At 46.5% G+C, this 21,046-nt stretch overlaps 1 protein-coding gene across 2 annotated transcripts in view; it reads left to right on the top strand.

Annotated features, from left to right (window-relative positions):
• Positions 1-19,999, top strand: part of POU2F2 (POU class 2 homeobox 2) — a 28,635-nt gene extending 8,636 nt beyond the window's left edge. The window contains exons 2-15 of one of the 2 annotated variants that reach the window (XM_081961740.1): positions 739-804; positions 2,313-2,347; positions 2,459-2,515; positions 5,543-5,686; positions 8,046-8,151; positions 9,300-9,391; positions 10,462-10,623; positions 11,270-11,411; positions 12,984-13,132; positions 13,423-13,599; positions 14,386-14,452; positions 15,009-15,180; positions 16,440-16,513; positions 18,223-19,999. In XM_081961740.1, coding sequence (XP_081817866.1) covers positions 739-804; positions 2,313-2,347; positions 2,459-2,515; positions 5,543-5,686; positions 8,046-8,151; positions 9,300-9,391; positions 10,462-10,623; positions 11,270-11,411; positions 12,984-13,132; positions 13,423-13,599; positions 14,386-14,452; positions 15,009-15,180; positions 16,440-16,513; positions 18,223-18,575 — 1,796 coding nt within the window. In that variant the 3' untranslated portion in view covers positions 18,576-19,999. The remainder of the gene's footprint in view (positions 1-738; positions 805-2,312; positions 2,348-2,458; positions 2,516-5,542; positions 5,687-8,045; positions 8,152-9,299; positions 9,392-10,461; positions 10,624-11,269; positions 11,412-12,983; positions 13,133-13,422; positions 13,600-14,385; positions 14,453-15,008; positions 15,181-16,439; positions 16,514-18,222) is intronic. The other variant, XM_081961739.1, reaches the window with a different exon arrangement.
• Positions 20,000-21,046: the final 1,047 nt, after the last annotated feature.

Raw genomic sequence — 21,046 nt, 5'->3', positions numbered from 1 at the left:
CACGTTACTTCGATTTGGCACATCATAGAGTCCTGGTGGAGCAGTGGCTAGAGTTCAATCCTAACCAGCTCCAGGTTGACTCAGCCTTCCATCATTCCGAGGTCGGTAAAATGAGGACCCAGATTGTTGGGGGCCATAGGCTGACTCTCTAAACCACTTAGAGAGGGGTGTCCAATCTCAAGGCCTGTGGGCCGAATCTGGCCCGCAGGGTGCTTAGACCTGGCCCGTGAGACCGCTCTGGAAACAACAAAGGTCTGGCCCACAGTACCTCTGCTAGCGAAAATGGAGCTCGGGGGGACTGCGCACAGTCCTTTTGAGCTCCATTTTCAGCCGTGACGTCCTCCTGCAGCCATCTGCCAATGAAAGCAGAGCTCCCAAGCTCCGTGCGTGGCCCTCCTGAGCGCCGTTTTTGATGGCAGAGAGTTTCAGGAGGCTGTCGCAGGTGAAAACGGAGTTTAGGCCACAGGAATCCCCAACACAAGTGACTTCAAGCTGGCCATGCCCCCCCTGACACCCCTCCCCGAGGTCAAATACAACCCTGATGTGCGGCCCTCAATGAAATCGAGTTTGACACCCCTGGCTTAGAGAGAGCTGTAAAGCACTATGAAGCAGTATATAAGTCTAAGTGCTATTGCTACTGGCATTGATTTCTGGCCCCATTATCTTCTGTGTACCTTTATTAAAACTCACCTGCATTTTCCTCTCCCTTTTTTTTTTTATCCTTCCTTTTTCTCACAGAAGTAAGAATGTCTAAGCCCTTGGAACTGGAGAAGGTGCACCTGGAGCTGCAAGAAGACCACACAGGTAAGTTGCTTTGATGGGAAGAATAAAGATGCATTTATTCATTAGCAGAAAGGCTGTTGCGGAGGCCGGTTGAAATGAGAGCGCCCTTTTCCCTGCAGTCTCTGCAGCGGTGGCTTCTTTGAAGCTAATTCATTTTCTTTCCCCTTTTAAATTTAAGAAGGTATTAAAAATACAGAATGCAAGTGAATGAATAAATAAAGGAGATCCCTGCAGGGTCAGATTCCAGCTTTCTGTTGGAGAGCCTTAATAGAAAAGTCAGGAACCCAGAAATTGGCTTTTTTTATACATAATTTCCCCCCCCCCCAGTCATCTTCAAGATATAAAGGAGTCATTAGGCCTAATAAATAGTATTAATATACTCCTGAGACAAGTCGGTGCTACTGTATTGCATTAGCCAGTTTTGGACATGAATCAAAATTAGTATCCGAAGTAGTGGACGAAGGGGAACAAGAGAAAATGATGGATATTCCCCACTCTATTTTAGAGAAAAGACAAATAACAGAATAGTAGAGTTGGAAGGGGTCTTGGGAGTCTTCTAGCCCAACCCACAGCTCAGGCAGGAAATCTTACACCATTTTAGTGAAGTGGCTGTCCTCTCTCTTCTTAAAAGCCTCCAGTGCTGGAGCATTCACAACTTCTGGAGGGAAGTCGTTCCACTGATTAATCGTTCTCACTGTCAAGGAAATCTCTCCTCCCTTCTAGGTTGGTTCTCCCCTTGATTGGTTTCCATCCATTGCTTCTTGTTCCGCCTCCCGTTTTCTTTGGAGAGTAGGTTGGCGCTCTCTTCTTTGTGGCAGCCTCTCATTGGGCCACTGCTATTACTGCTGTCACAAAAGTACCACATTTTCAGAATGAATCTTAAACCACTCAGAACATTAACAAGAGCGCACCAATAACTTGTGAAGGATGAATAGTGATGCATGATCACACACATCAGTTATTTAATGCTTTCACAGACCAGCCTTAAAGGATCATCTATCTTTATCTAAATACAAATAATGTAAATGAACTGAGAACGGTTGTAGGTGACAAAAATAATGGTTGCTTCTGTTTCTTTATCAGAACTATCAGGGCCAGGACAAAGCTTGTACACACCGATCTTGTTTTTGGAAAACGAAGAGTGTGAACTCAAAATACGACTAGGCCATACATTATATTCTAGGCATATTTCCTCATTTTTTATTCCTTTCTGGTGTGTCGCTCTGGAGTCTGTTATCTATCCCAATGTACGGCGGTTATCCATGGCCCAGAGCCAGTGATTCAGATATTGATATAACACTGCAGAATTGTAGAAACATCTTCATCAGACATGGAATTCTTCCAGTCACTATAAGCTGCAGAAGCAAGCACAGGATCCATAAAGGAATATGAGAAAGAAAGAAATGGATCAGCCTCTGAGGATCTGTTGGGGAGATTGGGAGATGGGTGGGTTGTTTGATCAAGTTGGGGGTTCTTGAGACTCTTTTAGTATGGACCCTACGTGGTGAATTTAACTTTTTTGCTTCTAGATACAGAAAGAAATGGACCTGACACAAACCATCAGGTGAGAGCCATTTGGGCAGGAGCAGTGGGAGTAAGGAAATAGTTATATCTTGAGGTGGGCCACAGTCTTAAGACTGCCAGTGCTGACGTTGCTTCGTGTTCTCCCTTCCAGACTCAGCAGAGCAAACCTTCCCCGTTCTCCCCATCCCCAAGCGTCACCGGCACCAAGGTAAGTCCCACTTTTTCTCTTGACTACCTACGGAACACGAGGTGGTGTCATTTCTTCTTAGAATTCCCAACGTTTCCCAACCTTTGACTACTTTCAAATGGGTGGAACTCCAGGAGCTCCCAGAATTCCTCAACAGCATTTCTGGCTGGGGAGTTCTGGGAGTTGAAGTCCACATCACTTAAAAATCACCAAGGTTGAGAAACATCGCTCTAAAGGCATCTGGCGTTCAGATTGGCTTGGACTGACTTGGGGCCAGAAGCTGTGCTGAGGGTGAGCTTTAATTTCCCTCCAGGAGAGAAGAAAAGGGTGCGTTCTTGGGGATGAGACAATAGGAGTGGTCCCCTTTTGTTCTGCGGAATTCCGGGAGTTGATGTCCACCCATCTTCAAGCTGCCATGGTTGAGAAACACTGGTCAAGGCCAGGGATGGGAAGCCTTTTCAGTACCAAGTGCCCAAACCGGGATGTCCATGCATAACTGAGCCCCAGAAACCCAAAGACCACCTGGTCTTTGGGTTTCCAGCATGCGGCACCCATCTGGCCTTCTGGTTTCTAGTGTGTGCATGCGTGAGGGCCAGCTCATCTTCACGCATGCCAGAGCCCCAGAAACCCAAAGGCCAGGTGGCTGGTGTGCGCATGCCAGCTGGTCTTCGCATTTCCGGGCCTCCAACACACACAAAGATCAGCTGGCCCAGAAGAGCAGCTGGCAATGACGTGCCCACAGAGAGTGCTCTGCAGGCCACCTCTGGCAAGGATGCCATAGGTTCGCCATCATGGGTCTAGGCTAATGCTTCAAAACTGTAACTGTGTACTAAGTCTTGATGACCAGCTCAACAAACATCTTATTTGTCAATGATCGTATACATCATCCTTTTTTAAATCTTGGAGGTAATGACGTAAGGAGGTCATAGCCCATAATTCAGCACCCCAGTTTTTAAACTCTGTCTTCATCCTTGTCTGTTTGGGTTTAGTTTTGAAATGAGACCAAAACTCTTGACGCCGGCTTGAATGATGCTATAAGAAGCCTGTAAACTCTCTCTGTGCGTGTCTGTTTAGCTGGATTAATCACTTGCATTTTGATTAACTGATTGCACAGAAAAAATTTGCATATTGCCCAAACCACAATCTGTTCCCCCCCCCCTTCTCTCTCTTTTGAGACATAGAATTAGATAACTTCAACAGCTCAGCTCTTAACATAATTTTAAAAGTTGCACTTTCTGCAATATTGCAAACAATTCTGGGAGGCCCTTCAGGCTGCCCCTCCTGGAAATCCTGAAACTCCCCCTCTCAACAAAGGCCAGAGCCGGGCATTGCGGGTCAAAATCACGCTGACAAAGAAAGACACCCCCCCCCCAAATGGGAAGTGCCTTGTGCTTTTGTTATCAACCTGATAGGAACTTGTGAATCAAGGTTGGTTTAAGGGGGGAATTCCCTGTGCCTCAACTCTGGCAGAAAAACAGGAAGCCAAGAAACGATAAATCATCTTGCACTGGTCAGTGGGCGGGATGTGAATGTATTGTACTGCATTATTTCTCATCCCTACAAAGAACTCCTTACTAAATATCTGCAGTGTAGCAGAGATTTAAGATTGCTGGGCTTGGATCAGAGGTGGGTTGCTCCCGGTTCAGCCCAATTCGGCTGAACTGGTAGTGGAATTCAGGTCTGGGTCACAGAACGGCCCAGGCTGGCCACACCCCTGAAATGGTTCCCTTGCCGCTGTTTTTTAGTGACTGCACATGCACAGTTCACGGTAAGTTGTTCTGCACATGCATGAAGAACAATTGACATTGAACAGTGCATGCGTGCACAGCCCGCATCTGGTGCGCGTGAGGGTTGCGAACCGGTAGTAAAACCGGCAGCAGCCTACCCCTGGTTTGGATCCCGTTGCTCGGGATTCCTCAAGTCGAACTGCACAGGATCTTGGCTGCAGTGGAGGGTCCCCACTGAATCAGACAGAGGGCTCAATCTCTCCAGTACAGGATCCTCCCGACAGCTGACCCTTTGGTTCTAGTGTGAGGCATAACTATTCGGTTCAGACAAGGGAGCTTCAGGGTTTTTTAAAAAATACAAGAAAGGAACCATCTCAGGGGTGGGATTCAGCCGGTTTGGGCGAACCGGATGCTAATTTTGCATCTGCTTCGCTGAACCGGTAGTTGGAAGGACTGGCAGGCCCCGCCCACCTCTTCCCTACCACGTGGCCCATTCATCATGCCAGTAAGTGCAGGGCCCATGTGGAGGGTCAGGAAGGGCAAAAAAAAGGCCTCCCAGAAGTTCTGGAAGTCCGGAAAGAGGCCTATTTCCAGCCTCCGGAGGGCCGGGGGAGGCCGTTTTTGCCCTCCCAAAGGCTCGAGGAAAGCCTCCAGAGCCTGGAGAGGGCAAAAACGACTCCCCACCATGGTGCAGGAGGCCAAGTAGGCCATGCCTCCATGACCACGCCCACCCAGCAACCGGGCAGAGAACCAGTTGATGATATGACCCCAGGACACCGCAACCGTCATAAATAAGAGTCAGTTGTCAAGCGTCTGAATTTTGATCACATGACCATGAAGCTGCTGAAATGGTTGTAAGTGTGAAAATGGTCCTGTTTTCAGCGCCGTTGTAACTTTGAGTGGTCGGTAAACAAACGGTTGTAAGTCAAGGACCATCTATATTATGGTTGATCACACACTCGGCTAGATGTTCAGACTGGATTTGACATTTTTATCTGCCTATCTGGTCCCTCCCAGGCATCTGGGATAGGCAGATGTGGATGTTCGACTGTGTGAGAGGTATTGTCGCAGGATGGAAGCTGTTCTGAGTAAAGCTGCCTTTTGCAATTGACTGATGGTGATTTTGTCAGGGCTGGATGAAGTTCAAGTGTTGCTCCAGATGTTTTATAATTGCACGCAAGGTGCCTATTGCTATTACTCTACATGGGTAATCTGCAGTGAGATTCGCAGTCTAAGACTGGTGGAAAACTCAACAATTCAATACATAGTAATTCATAATTGGTGGAGAATTCCATTCAAGATTATTATTGTTCCCTTCCAGATCAAAGCTGAAGACTCTGCAGAAATGCCTCCAGCTCCAGCCCCAGCTCCAGCTCCAGCCCCAGCCCCAGCCCCAGCCCCTCAAGCTCAGCAGCCGCACCTACCCCAGGCTCAGCTCATGTTAGCAGGCAGCCAACTTGCTGGGGTAAGTGCAACAGGCAGTTTCCGCAATTCACCTTTGGCTGAAGCAAGGTGAGAGGTGGAACAGAAGGGGATTGAAACCTGTTGAATTATTTCTACCTTGAGTATTGCCATCAAGGGTTGAGGAAAGTGGAGGAGGGAAGTTGCAATCCATGCTGGCAAAATTCAAACATTCACTCTAGGATTAGCAATAGCGATAGCACTTAGACTTATATACCGCTTCACACTGCTTTACAGCAGTTTCTAAGCGGTTTACAGAGTCAGCATATTACCCCCAACAATCTGGGTCCTCATTTTTCTCACCTCGGAAGGATGGAACCTTGAGCCACTGAGAATCGAACTGCCAAACTGCTGGAAGGTGGCAGTCAGCAGAATTAGCTTGCAATACTACACTCTAACAACTGCGCACAATACGTGCAACAGAGGCTTTCTCCTAAAAGGAAAGAAAGGGCTGAGCATACTTAAGTAGTTTATTGTTATCTAGGCGTTACTTATATAGACGTTCATATGAGTGCAAACTGAGCCCACCATTTCTGTCGTTAAGCGAGATATTTGTTGAGTGGCTTTTCCCTCTTTTTACAACTTTTCTTGCCACAGTTGTTAAGTGAGTCGCTGCCGTCGGTAAGTCAGAGTTGTCAAAGTCTGGTTCAGTTTGTCTCTCGGCTACACATTTTCACAATTTCAGTCACACGTTGACTTCCGTGGACCTTACTCCATACTTAAGGGGTCAGTAGAGGGGAGGTGCCTATCGTCCCTGTCATTGTATTTTCATTCTCTTATCCTTGTTCTCGTTTTTTTGTTTTTTGTTTACAAATGCCAATAAATAAATAAAACAAATAGTCGTACGGTTGTGAAGCGAACTGGGCTTCCCCGTTGGCTTTGCTTATCGCAAAAAGGAATCAGGTGACCTTCCAGACGCTGCGACCGTCATAAATATGAGCCAGAGGCCAAGTGTCTGGATTTTGATCATGAGACTGTAGGGCAGGGGTGTCCAAACTTGGGAACTTTAAGACTTGTGGACTTCAACTCCCAGAATTCTGGGAGTTGAAGTCCACAAGTCTTAAAGTTCCCAAGTTTGGACACCCCTGCTGTAGGGGATGCTTGCAATGGTCGTAATTGTGAACAAAGGTCATCTACGACACTTTTTTCAGTGCCGTTGTAACTTTGGTCCCTAAACATATGGCCGTAAGTCGAGGACCACTCGTAATCCGCCAAAACAACTGGTCTACATCGCATTGAGAGGGGCTGTCTGACCCACACAAGGAAGGGAAGGGCATGGGTAGTTTTGGAGCCCCCCATTCTCTTTGGTTGTGCATGTTAGGGCTCTCCTGGGATGGACGGAGGCCGGGGAAGCAGATGGCGATGTCTCAGCCTCTGCCCCAAAGGTCGCTGGGGAAGGAGATGTAATTCCACCCTGCTTCCCTCTTAGCAGCAACCCTCCCTTCTCCCTCCTGGCCCTTTTTCCAGTGGACAGGGAGGAACCCAACAGGTACACCTTTCCCTGAACCTCCATACGTGACAAGGAGCAACACACCTGCTTCTCTCCTACCTGGCCAAGTTCTCTGTGGTGTGTGTGTGTGTGAGTGCAGTCGCTGGCCAAAGAGGAACTGCATGGCTGCCTACCTGAGAACATTTCTGGCTTTTTGCTGAGGGCAGAGAATGTAGTTGGCTAACTTGCTTCTTCCTTCCTTCCTTCCTTCCTTCCTTCCTTCCTTCCTTCCTTCCTTCCTTCCTTCCTTCCTTCCTTCCTTCCTTCCTTCCTCTCCCTTTGCCTCCTGCTTGCTGCCCGCCCTGCCGCCTCCTCTCTCATACAGCTCACTGCCTTGATGCCTGCTCAACAGCAGCTGCTCCTGCAGCAGGCGCAAGCACAGCTCCTGGCGGCTGCCGTACAGCAGTCTAATGCTGCTGCGGCCGCCGCCGCCTCCTCTCAGCAACCTGGGGCTGAACTGCCAGCACCACAGAGCCAGCCCCAGGCGCCCCAGCTGGCCTTGTCCCAACCAATCCAGCTCACGGCACAGGTAAGGGCTTACGCACGAAGCAGGGAGCTTTGCAGGGACGGCCACAAGAGGTTCTCTCTCTGCATTGCCAGGCCACTTGCCCTTGGAAGGGAAGGCGGTCGCTCCTGAGGGGATGCTTCAAAGGTTCTGCCTGCCTTGCATTGGCCATTGAAACTGGTCCCCTAGCCATCGCCTCTTTTCCGGCCAGCTCACGGGAGCCATGGTTCCAGGGGAGAAAAGGGGTCTCAGGGCAGGTATAATTCTCAGGAACCTCTCAAGAAGTTCAACCGCCTTGAAAACCAGGTCCCTCTGCACCAGGTGGAGGTATTTTCACCCTAGTTCTCCTCCCGATTCCTTTTCTTCCAGGATATCCAGCAGTTGCTGCAGCTCCAGCAGTTAGTCCTCGTCCCAGGGCACCCTCTCCAGCCCCCTGCCCAGTTCCTGCTGCCACAGGCCCAGCAGGGACAGCAAGGTGAGATCATGTTTGTTTTTTAAAAAAAGCACCCTTCCTTTATTATTTTAATAAACAACTCGAGGGGGCAGACATACCTAATGCTTCTTCCTCTTCCTGTTTCCCACACCATAACAACTCCGTGAGGTGGGTTGGACTGAGAGAGAGAGATTACTCCAAAGTCACCCATTTGGCTTTCATGCCTAAGGCAGGACTAGAACTCACCGTCCGCTGGTGAATGGCCCAAAGCCATCCAGCCAACTTTCATGTCTAAGGACTAGAATTCACTGTCTCCTAACTTGTTTCCCTGAAAATAAGACCAGGTCTTATATATTTGTTTTTTGCTCCAAAAGATGCATCAGGGCTTATTTTTGGGTTAGTTCTTATTTGGGGGGAAATAATACGGTTTTAATTGCATCCATCTGGCTGATGATCTTAACTGGGGATTATTTTGGGGGTAGGGCTTATATTACAAGCATCCCGAAAAATCACGCTAAAGCTTATTTTCTGGTTGGGTCTTATTTTCGGGGAAACAGGGTAGTGATTGGCCCAACGTCCCTTGGCCAACTTTGATGCCTAAGGCAGGACTAGAACTCACCGTCTCCTGGTGATTAACCCCAAAGTCACACAGCCAACTTTCATGTCTAAGGACTAGAACTTGCTGTCTGCTAGTGATTGGCCCAAAGTCACCCAACCAACTTTGATGCCTAAGGCAGGACTAGAACTCACCGTCTCCTGGTGATTAACCCCAAAGTCACACAGCCAACTTTCATGTCTAAGGACTAGAACTTGCTGTCTGCTAGTGATTGGCCCAACGTCCCTTGGCCAACTTTGATGCCTAAGGCAGGACTAGAACTCACCGTCTCCTGGTGATTAACCCCAAAGTCACACAGCCAACTTTCATGTCTAAGGACTAGAACTTGCTGTCTGCTAGTGATTGGCCCAAGTCACCCAACCAACTTCGATGCCTAAGGCAGGACTAGAACTCACCGTCTCCTGGTGATTAGCCCCCAAGTCACCCAACCGGCTCTCATGCTTAAGGCGGGACTAAATTTTAAGCTGTTGCTGCTTATGGCTTAACTGGGCTGTAACTTGGCACACAAAGGACAAAAATATGTCGGGTCTCTTCAGAAATTAACTCGTTCTTTTCCTCCCTCACTTCCCCACAGGGCTGCTTTCGACACCAAATTTATTTCAGCTACCTCAGCAGAATCCAGGGAGCCTCCTGCCGAACCAGCCTCGTGCAGGACTCCCAGCACAGGTGAGCAAGGAAGGAAGGAAGGAAAGGAGGGCCGTGTAAAAAAAAGAAAGAATGTGTATAAAACGTTCATTGAGGTAAAAGAAGGAAATGAACACCATGCAAATATTTTGGTTTGCCCCTGTTTTTTTTTTCTTTTTAGATAATTATACTGCTTCATTTTCTCCAGTATTAAATCAGTTGCAAGCATTTAAGTCCCGAATCTCAGAGAGCAAATTCGTCCATTCCTAACCCGCCAAACACTGAAAGAAGTAAATGACGTTTGCAACTCATGAAGGCAGGGAAGTGACTCCTCATCTTGGCCCAGGCATAAGCAATCCCTATTAAATAAATTGATAAATTCTATTTCTATTAGGTATTATAAGAGAAGGCTATAGCAAAGGGTCAATAGACCTGATACTTCACATCCTGACTGCAGCGAGAATGCTGTATGCACAGCAATGGAAAAGTGAAAATTCCCCTTCAGAAAAGGAGATAGTAAGGAAGATATTAACTTGCGCAGAAAAGGATAGACTAACGCTAGAATTTTAAAAACAAACAAAGGAGAGAGAATATTATGACACATGGAACAGGTTTTGTCAATGGTTGGAAATACAAAGTGGGAGTTGGAAGATGAAAAAATTAGGCTAAGTCAGGGCTGTCCAAACTTGGGAACTTTAAGACTTATGGACTTCAACTCCCAGAATTCCCCAGCCAGCATAGCTAGCTGGGGAATTCTGGGAGTTGAAATCCACAAGTCTTAAAGTTCCCAAGTTTGGACACCCCTGGGCTAAGTAGACCTGGAATGAGATATTTTCTATGTATTAGACTGCATTGATCAAAAATAATTGTACAAGACTAGCACTGTGTAAGTAGTAGATATGTTATTTGTCTTTCACTTTGGTTTCTATTGCGGATGAAATGTCACACTGTGTTCAATATACTTGTATGTAAATGATAAAAATATATTTAAAAAATAAATTAGCGAGATTATTTCTCCACTTGAGTTTGGTAACACAAGTCTGCCTGGACTTGGGTGTGGTTCTTCCGAGTCTCTTGGATTCTCATTCCTTTGATCTCTTCCTCTTCTGCAGCAAGTGACTCGGCCTGGCCTCCCCGAGTCCCACCTCACTCACTCACAGCCACCCAAATGCCTGGAGACCCCTTCTCACCCCGAGGAGCCCAGCGACCTGGAAGAGCTGGAACAGTTTGCCCGCACCTTCAAACAACGGCGTATCAAACTGGGCTTCACGCAGGTACACCTCAGAACACTGGGCTCAGATGAGGAAGAGTCAGTCCATTAGCTCTCCCTAATGAAGGAAGAAGAGTTATGTGCGGGGAATTTAGTTTAATGAAAAGAAGGACTAGGGGAGACATGATAGCAGTCTTCCGATATCTCAGGGGTTGCCACAAAGAAGAGAGAGTCAAACAGGCACCTGAGGGTAGAACAAAAAGCAATGGGTGGAAACTAATCAAGGAGAGAAGCAACTTAGAACTGAGGGGAAATTTCCTGACAGTTAGAACAATTCATCAGTGGAACAGAAGTTGCCTCCAGAAGTTGTGAATGCCCCAACACTGGAAGTCTTTAAGAAGATGTTGGATAGCCATTTGTCTGAAACGATATAGGGTTTCCTGCCTGGGCAGGGGGTTGGACTAGAAGACCTCCAAGGCCCCTTCCAACTCTACTATTGTATTGTATTGTATTGTATTGTATTAAACTATTCTCCAAAGCACCTGACGGCAGAACAAGAAGCAATGGGTGGAAACTAATCAAAGGGAGAAGCAACTTCCCAGGTCCCTTCCAACTCTGCTATTGTATTGTATTGAATTGTGAAATCCACGTAGCCTTGGCATTCTCTCTGTAATTGCTTCTCTCCCTTGTCTTCCTTCCGTCCTTCGCAGGGTGATGTGGGGCTGGCTATGGGGAAGCTTTATGGGAATGACTTCAGCCAAACCACCATCTCGCGCTTTGAGGCACTGAACCTCAGCTTCAAGAACATGTGCAAACTCAAACCTCTTCTGGAGAAATGGCTGAATGACGCTGGTAAGGAAAGACAGTGGAGTGGGATTCAGGCTGAGTCCTGCTCAGGATGGCCGGTCTGGGAGTTGGATAATGTTAAGAATGCCAGAGAAGAAAAGAGAATTTGGTCAAGGAGACTGTGGTGAAAGTTGCAGTGAAGGCAACAGGAAAGAGCCAGCTGCATTCACACATAAGCTATTGCTCCAGTTTGGGTCACCACAATTTAAAAAAAAGATGTTGAGACTCTGGAAAGAGTGCAGAGAAGAGCAACAAAGGTGAGAGAGATGGAAGCTAAAACATATGAAGAACAGTTGCAGGAATTGGATATGTGTAATCTAGGGAAAAGAAGGACTAGGGGTAATAGGATAGCATTGTTCCAATATCTCAGGGGCTGCCCCAAAGAAGAGGGGGTCAACTTATTTTCCAAAGCACCTGAAGGCAGGACAAGAAGCAACGGTTGGAAACTAACTAAAGAAAGAAGCAACTTAGAATTAAGGAGAAATTCCCTGGCAGAGAGAACAATAAACCAGTGGAATGGCTTGCCTGAAGAAATTGTGGGTGCTCCAACACACTGGAGGGTTTAAAAAAAGGATTGGACGCCCGTTTGTCTGAAATGGTATAGGGTTTCAAGTATAGGCTTGAGCAGGGGTTGGACTAGAAGACCTCCAAGGTACCTTCCAGTGCTATTATTCTGTTACTCCTTTTTTTTAAAGGGCTTTCCTGCCATTGGTAGCCCAGGTAAACAAGGTTAGCATGCCGTGTGAAGCTGGCAAATTGTGGCTCATTCAAAAACCATAGTTTAGCATGATGTAGGGGCTAAGTGACAGCCTTCGTGGCTGAGCCTGGCAGAAGGAAGATGGGGCAGCACAATACAAGCAGGATTGAGTGGTGGGAAATAGGGCACCATAAAGAGCATATTACCTTCCAGGGAGAAACTCAGGGGTGGGATTCAGCTGGTTCGAACCAGTTCGGGCAAACCGGATGCTAATTTTACATCTGGCTCGCCGAATTGGTACTTGCAAGGACTGGCTGGCCCCGCCCATCCCTCCCCTCCCGGGAGTCTCCTCGTGGCCTGTTTTGGATGCCAGGTAAGTGCAGGACCTGTGTGGAGGCTCTGGGAGGCCCAAAAAAAAAACCCCTCCTGGAAGTTCCGGAAGTCTGGAAACAGGCCCATTTCCAGCCTCCGTAGGATTTTCGCCCTCCCGGAGGCTCAAGGAAAACCTCCGGAGCCTGGGGAGGGCGAAAAACAGGCCTCCCAGAAGTCCAGAAACAGTTGCTAAAAGCTTTGAATCCCATCCCTGGAGAAACTTTGTTCTTGTTTGCTCCATCACCATGGGATACATTCCTACATAATTCCGATTAAGTGGGGGAGAAAAGTGATGCCATTTCTGGGGTCGTGTCGTGTAGGGCAGGGGTCTCCAACCTTGGCAACTTTAAGACTCGTGGACTTCAACTACCAGAATTTGCTGAGGAATTCTGGGAGTTGAAGTCCACGAATCTTAAAGTTGCCAAGGTCGGAGACCCCTGGTCTAGGGGATGTGCCTGATGAGTCTTACTCAAGAGGCGAATAAAATGTTCCTCCTCCATATGTTACAGAGACAATGTCCGTGGACTCCACGCTTCCCAGCCCCAATCAGCTGAACAGTCCCAACCTTGGTTTTGATGGGCTGCCGGGCCGACGCCGCAAGAAACGGACTAGCATTGAGACCAACGTCCGCTTTGCATTGGAAAAAAGCTTTCTAGCGGTAAAAAAAAAAGTTTCCCTACCAAGCGACCCACCCTCCCTTGTCCCTCCCCTCCCCGAGGTCATAAAGTGAGCCAAACCTTGATTAACAACTGTCTTGCTTAGCAACAGGCATTTTGGGCTGAATTGCGGTCGTAAGTCGAGGACTACCTGTAACCCACTACAGGTGGCTGTAGAGTCAGTTTTATCCATTTTGTCCGACTGTCAAAGAATAGTTCCCTGTCCTGCTGTTTGCTCTTCACTTCTCGCTAGGACCGGATGTCGCTCTGACCCTTCTATCTCCCCCGACAGAACCAGAAGCCTACCTCAGAGGAAATCTTACTTATTGCCGAACAGTTGAACATGGAGAAGGAGGTGATTCGTGTCTGGTTCTGCAACCGCCGCCAGAAGGAGAAACGGATCAACCCTTGCAGCTCTGCTCCCATTTTGCCTGCCCAGAGCAAGCCTACTGGCTACAGCCCTCACTTGGTAAACTCCCACTTTTCCCTCATAGGTGACCGTCTGTCTCAGGTGACCTCTCTCGTGGCTTCCCCATGGGGACGCTGACATTTGCAAAAGTCCCTTGAGGGACACATTGTTTTTGCCCGCTCGGAAGGCTAAGAGTTCAATCCTAGGTAGCGACAGATACTTCTCTCCTAAGGTGCGAAGGAAAAATATCTGCTGTGAACTCTGCGTAGGTGTCAGGAAGGGCGTCTGGCCAGTAAATGCTCAACTCCATTCAGTCGTCCCGATTCTGGCCCAGTTAGGGGCTACAGAGTCATAAAGCAGGACCTATCAGTGCAGGTTCTTTATCTGTGTCAGAAGCATCTTCAAATTATAGACATACATGTTCAACACTGAGCAAGTAAACCAGTGCATGTAACCCCCACCCCCACCCAAACTGCATACCCTTTCCATCTGGGGAAATACAACCCTTTGGAGAACTAAGCTTGGAAAATTCTCAGTATTGACTGGTCCATGAACCTACAGCTACTTAATCATGCTGAAATAGTGGCTAAGCCAAATGTGCCTCTCCATCCAGACTCCAATAGCTTCCAGGCCCTGGGACAAGGCTTGGCAGCATCTCTTGGTCAGCCAGGGGTTCAGAGATACAGTTGGTTGTCCTCAACAGACTGTCCACTATGGCTGATGCCATCTCCTCCATGCAACAAGTTCCTAAGTAGCCCTTTAGGGAAAACCTTTCCTGCCCCCTGGTGGTGGAAGAGAGAAAGCATGTCGGTGACAGATTCTTGTCTCTCTATTTTTCTTCCTCAGGTGACCAGCCCAGGCACCGGCACAGGTTTGCCCCTCTCCCAGGCTTCCAGTAGTCTGAGCACAACAGGTACACGCTCCCCTCTTTATTTCCCTTTCCTTTATTTCCCTTTGGAATAGTTTACTGGGCTGGAGTGATGAGAGCTTTTGAGACCGGGCATTAAATTGACGTCCTTAAGCACAGGAATATAAGAACAGCCTGATGTTTGACCCACAAAGTTGGTTGAGGGATTTTTGAGTCTGTTGGGACTCTGGATGATAAGAGGGCAACATCAGAAATTGATCATATTGGATGCCTGAAATTGGGGAGGGGGGCACTTGGTTGCAGTCTTCTGGGATCATGTGATCCCCTCTTGCAACCTTCTCACAAAGTCAGTGGGGTAGCCAGATTCCCTTAACCACTGCATTATTAGCAAAAAAAAAACTCGCAAGGACGCCTTTAACATCCATGGCAAGGAAGGTCATAAAAGGAACGTATAACTCACTTAACAACCATCTTGCTCAGCGAAATTTTGGGCTCCATTGTGGCCATAAGTGGAGGACAACTGGGAAGGCAGAATGCCTAGCTTTCTGGGCTTCTGTGCATGAAGCTCTCATTTTAACTTCCTGTTCTTATTTTGGGACAGTTACTACCTTGTCCCCAGCAATCTGCTCCCTAACCCCCAGTCGGACAGCAGTTGGAGCAGGGGGCACCACCCTCAACTCGGTCACGCCACCCCCAAGCAACAGCACAAATCCCAGTCCTCAGAGCAGCAGCCATCCAGCTCTCAGCTTGCAAGGCCTGAATCCCAGTACGGGGTAAGTGACAAGACTGGAAAAGCTTTTGGAGGGTTGAGTTCTCGCAGAGGTTGGACTTCGATCCTCAGTGGAGCTTCTTTAACGGCCCCTTAACAGAATATCAGTGTTGGGAGGGACCTTGGAGGTCTTCTAGTCCAACACCCCTGCTCAAGCAGGAGACCCTCTGCCATTTCAGACAAATCTCTTCTTAAAAGCTTCCACTGTTGGAGCACCCACAACTTCTGGAGGCAAGCCGTTCCACTGATCCATTGTTCCAACTGTCAGGAAATTCCTCCTTAGTTCTAGGTTGCTTCTCTCCTTGATTAGTTTCCATCTGTTGCTTCTTGTCCTTCCCTCAGGGGCTTTGGAGAATAGATTCCCTGTTCTTTGGGGCAGCCCTTCAAATATTGGAAGACGGCTATGATTTGAGTCATGGGGACTAACTTCTGGGTTTCTTTCTTTAACACATTTATAGAGCCACCCAACTCGTACATAGATGATGCTGGGCAGCTTACAACATTTAAAAATCCAACAAATAACAGCCTCCCAGTCAGCCTGCATGACAGCAATAATACAATCAAATCAAGTTGGTCGGCCCTGTTTCCATTGGGGATCCCCAGGCCCACTGACAGAGCTACGTTTTTAGGGCTTTTCAGGGGGTGAGACAACCATACCTTGAAGGGAATGATATTCTATAGAGAAGGGGCCTCCACCATGAAGGCCCTTTTTGTGGTCTCACCAGATGTATATTCCTAATCAATGGGACCTGTAACATGCCCTGCCTTCCCATCCTTCATTTAGGAATTCTGGGAGTTGAAGTCCACAGGTCCTAAAACGCCCATAGTTCCCCATGCTGGCTGAGGAATTCTGGGAGTTGAAGTCCACAGGTCCTAAAACGCCCATAGTTCCCCATGCTGGCTGAGGAATTCTGGGAGTTGAAGTCCACAGGTCCTAAAACGCCCATAGTTCCCCATGCTGGCTGAGGAATTCTGGGAGTTGAAGTCCACAGGTCCTAAAACGCCTATAGTTCCCCATGCTGGCTGAGGAATTCTGGGAGTTGAAGTCCGCAGGTGATACAGGAGCCATAGTTCCCCACCTCTGTGCTGGAGGATAAGATAAAACATCTACATTGACTCAACTATTCTAAGTTGGATCCTACTGATACATTCCTGGACACAGCGGAGAGGAAAAAATGGGTATGGGGGTATGTGACAAGAGCATGATCATCTTTGCCACCCCAAAGCCCCCACTTTAACTCGCTGCCTTTGATTTGATTGCAGAAGCACAGTGCTAGGGGTGAATGCAGGGTTAAACCCAGCGCTAATGGCCACCAACCCACTGGCCACCATACAAGGTTTGTGAAAGAAAAGACAAAAAAAAACCAACAACCCATGGTGTCGTGGCTGCCATCCACTCCACTGGCTTGCTGGCGTGGGAGAAAAAGTATGCGAAGGAACGGCTGTGAGTTTGTAGAGGTTGCATGTTGGGCGCACAGCATCTGCGGATTGCTGCATGTCTGGCAAAGAGTGGAAGATACCTGTTTGTGTGTTGGGGTGTGTGTGTAAAATAACTATGGATCCTCTTAACGATGGCAACAACTTATGGGTGTAATTCCGGGCTCATTTATGGTTGTAAGTTGAGGACCACCTGTAAGGATCAAGCCTTGTGAAAGGGGCCATAGACTTGACTGTTTATCCCCCACCAGCCTAGAATAAATAGGGATGTCAGAAGCAGCTGAAACATGCAGGACAAAAGAAAATGCATAAATGCTACCCGTATTTAAGGTGTACCTCATATAAGAAGCCAATGGAGAAGGTGATCTATCAGTTTGGAGTAAGATATCCTCCACATGTATAATTTATCCAAAGCCATTGGTTGTTTTTAATCCCCTCCCCCCCCCCCCCCCGGCCCGGTTATAATTGTAAACCAACAGAGTCGTTTTGGGAATCAGGTGGGATGATGTCAGTTGTGGCTCTCCACCTGGAATTAAACAGGAGAAGCTCTGGAGATCATTATGTGATGGCTGGAGGTTGAGCTTGGCAAGACAGAGAGATGACAGTATCATCCACAAGAGGGACCAATTCCATTTCTACCATCCTCACCTCTGATTATCTGGGCTCTTTTTTCAGCCAGGACCTTGCTATGAATCCTGATCGAAAACAACCCAGATAAGCTGCTTCACTTAAGATCTTTGGCACTTGTTTGTGACCGTGCAGATAGAAATGGTCTAATCTGGGGCGTTCAAGAGAGCGCACACCATTTACTCTTTCAAGGAGGTATTTACTGAATTACGCCTCTTCCCCGCCTCTTGGCCAGACCTAAGATGCGAGATTGCTTGTGAGCTGGTGTGCAAGTGTAATACAGAGTGTGTGAAAGTGCAGCCAGTCGGTGGAGTCCCTCACAACCTCCTCTCATTCATCTTGAGGGCTTTCTCCATTCCATCTTGAATTTGCACATAGCAGAAGCCTTCAGGCTCCATTACATTCATCCTTCACATCATATGTGCTAACCATTGATTGTGCCACCTGTCTTCCCACACCGTGCGTCTTTTCCGTGTGAATCATGTCGGGGGAGAGAAATGAAAGAGCTGTCGGGGGACAAGGAAGAGCCATTGCAATTATACCGGTCTTTTTGACATGCGAGAAGAGGAAGCCTCCAAAAATATTTTCTTTACAAAGATAACAATGGTTTCCTGTGTGAGTGGTGCAGTGGCCTAGAGGTGGAGCTCTCGCCTCACCATCAGGAGGCTGTGAGTTCGATCCTAGGTAGAGGCAGATATTTATCTCTCTCTCTGGGCCCAATGAGAATATATCTGCTGAACAAAACTCCGCATTGGTGACTGGAATGGTATCCGGCATGTAAATACTCAGCTAGCTCCATTCAGTTGCCTAGACTCCACCCGGCAAGGGATTATGAAAGAAGATGATAAGAATGGTTTCCTGCAAGAGGGCAATCTTGGCACTGTCTCTCCTTTGGGCCAATTCTATATTGATCCCAAGGCCAAGGACGAGAAGCCATTGCAGGTGTGGTCTAACCAACTTTTTTCCTTTTCTCTTCGTGTAGCCCTGGCCAGTGGTGGAAGCCTGCCAATTACCAGCCTTGATGCCAGTGGCAACTTAATCTTGGGTACCACTGCGGGCACAACTGGAAGCCAGAGCATCGTGACCTCGCAGCTCTTCCTCAACCACGCGGGCCTGCCTTTGCTGAGTGCTGCCCCCGGAGGCGTGGGGCTGGTGTCAGCAGCTGCTGCCGCGGCTGCTTCTATGCCTAGCAAGTCCCCTACCCTGACTTCCTCCTCCTCCTCCTCTTCCTCTTCCTCCTCCTCTTGTTCCTCATGCAGCTCCTCCAGTGACATGGCGCAGACAATGGGGCAAGTTGGATCAGGATCCACCGAACTGGATGCCAAGATGGAGTGAGGACTCAGGCGCATCCACGCTGCCTTTTCTGACATGGCGGGGGGGTAGCCAGGAGTGGACGTACAAAACCGACACATGAAACCAAAAAAAAAAAAAAAACCCCAAGCAAACCAAAACCACCAAAACCAAACATAGAAATGTCAGCAACAGCCAAACAAAAACAAAAAAAAAACCCAACAACCAAAAAATAAGCAAACAAGCAAAGCAAAAAGGGGAAAAAAAGGAAGAAACCAAAAAACAAAAGTTCCCCAAACCTTTGGCATTCGTTTGTTTTTCCCCTCTGCAGAAGGTTGACAGTCGATGGTCTGTTCGATTTTTAATGATTTATCTCTTTTTGTTCTTCATCTGCTCGTTTCCTGGACAGTATCAGAAAGGAAACCAATAAATGGGGATATTTTTTTTTTGTAAAAAAAGAAAAAGAAAAAAATACTTTTCAAAGAACCTTTAAAAATCCTTAAGGGGAATACGGATCTCACACCAAAAATCACCAGTTCTAGCTTCACCCAAAGCTTTTTACAAACTTTTCTATCTTCAGTGTCTGGTCGAATGTCTTTCAAAATGCTTTTATTTATTCTTATTTATTCTTTCTCTTTTCCTTAGATCCGGAAAGGGTTTGGCCAGGAAAAGAATGGATTGATTTAATTTCAGGATCTTCCTATAAATATTTTCTTTATTTTTTAAATGGTTAACAAATGTTTCTGCTTTTTTTTTTTTTTTTGCTCTTTTTTCTTCTTAAATGAAACAAATAAGAAAGCTTTATACAAATAGGGGGATTCTTATAAGAAATGAAGGCTAGGATTTTCAAAGGCAATAATGAATATCAGACACCGGGTTCCTCCTGGTCTGGAAACTGGTTTCTTGATTGATGTCCTGCATTGAGTTATTTTTGAAAAAATATTTCTGCTGCTTCTTGTTTGTAAAGAGGTTATTTGATTAATCGGCCTGGGGATAGGCTCCACCAAAGGAGTTTTGTGATCATAAAATTCAGATTACTTGCCAGCCAAAATCTATATTACCAGTAATTCTCTGGGGCTTGAAGCAAGGAGGAGGTGGGGAAACATTTTACAAAATTTCTTCGTTGAAGATCCTCCTGAGATACGGATACGTTGCAAGTATTTGGTGCATCAAAGCCCAGATATTTGCAATGCTTGTTTCTGTCCCTCTCAAAAAACTCCCTCACTCCTACAATAAGGATGAAGGGGTTACGTCCAGTTGGAATTACTTTGTTATGTTGGAAGAAATGTCATTTCTTCCAACAATTACTATTAGCAGGGCTACTCAGAGGGCATATAATGTAAGTACTTTTTGCAGGACAAGAGGCATTATTGAAAGTCACAGTCTTCAAATTTTTAAGGATGGGCAGCACTAAATCTATGCTTTTTTTCTATCGGCTGAACCTTTTCTTTGCCAGCTTTAATTTTCTATTGAGCTTAGCGGGGGGGGGGGGAATTGTTTTTAATTGGTTTTGCCTGGGGTTAGTATCAGGGGTTATTTTTCTGAAAACGGGACGTGTGGTTTTTTATTTTTATTGTTATTATTATTTTTATAGCTGTGTTCTGAAAAATAAATACTCATATTCCAGTGCCTGACAAAAACCAAAACAAAAAAAATATATATATGAGAATTTCAGCATTCTTTACATTTTTCAGAAAAAAAAAACCAAAAATTGATAGACATCACTACAGAAAACAACAAAATGAAGACCACTGGGGAACATAAATAAAAGCAAAGATAGAAGAAGAGGGATAAAAGGAATTCTTCTCAGAAAGTGGGTATCACAGAGACTCAGAGGCGAGAGAAACTTTTAACCAAAAAGAACCAACCAAGCGAACACAAAGAAGCAAAAAGAAATAACCACAAGAAACTTTTAAACGAAGAAGAAAGGATGAAAATGTGTGGGAATAAAGGGGACATCTTTACTTTCTCTGGTTAAGACAAAATGGCTCAACCGTCTTTCTCTGTCCTGAAAAAAAAAATACCTCATGGAAAGTTGTGTTGAGAAGCCAAGATTTTATAAAATGGCAAAGAGACAAATAAGTAAACCAAATCAACTGAAGTGGGAGGGCAAGATCAGAAGATCCTGCGACTTTCTCCCAGAAGTCTGGAAAGCTTTAAGAATGGCTTCTCAAAACACTTATTTTATTTGTTTTGTTTTTAAACTTTTTTTTGTACATTTCTTTACTTGGTCGTCTTTGGTTTCGTTTTAACTGGATGGTTTGGAATCTTTTTAAAAAAAAATACGTTGGGTGGGTTAATCGATGTTTTGGGGGCTCTTTGAATGTTTGTCTTTTATTTTCAACTCCTGCGAACCAAAGTTTTGCTGTTGCAGAGAAGGAAGTTAGCCATGGCATACTGCGATCTGGTAGAAAACAAAAACCAAACAAAAGGACAGAGTTTAAAAAAAAAAAGATAAACAAGCAAACAAAAAAAGTACTTTGAACCTTTCTTAAAGGACAGAAACAAAAACCCTC

Source organism: Natrix helvetica (assembly GCF_964273705.1).
Source record: "Natrix helvetica genome assembly, chromosome: 9".
Classification (NCBI taxonomy): Eukaryota; Metazoa; Chordata; class Lepidosauria; order Squamata; family Natricidae; genus Natrix; species Natrix helvetica.
This window is presented reverse-complemented; position numbering and strand designations above follow the sequence as displayed.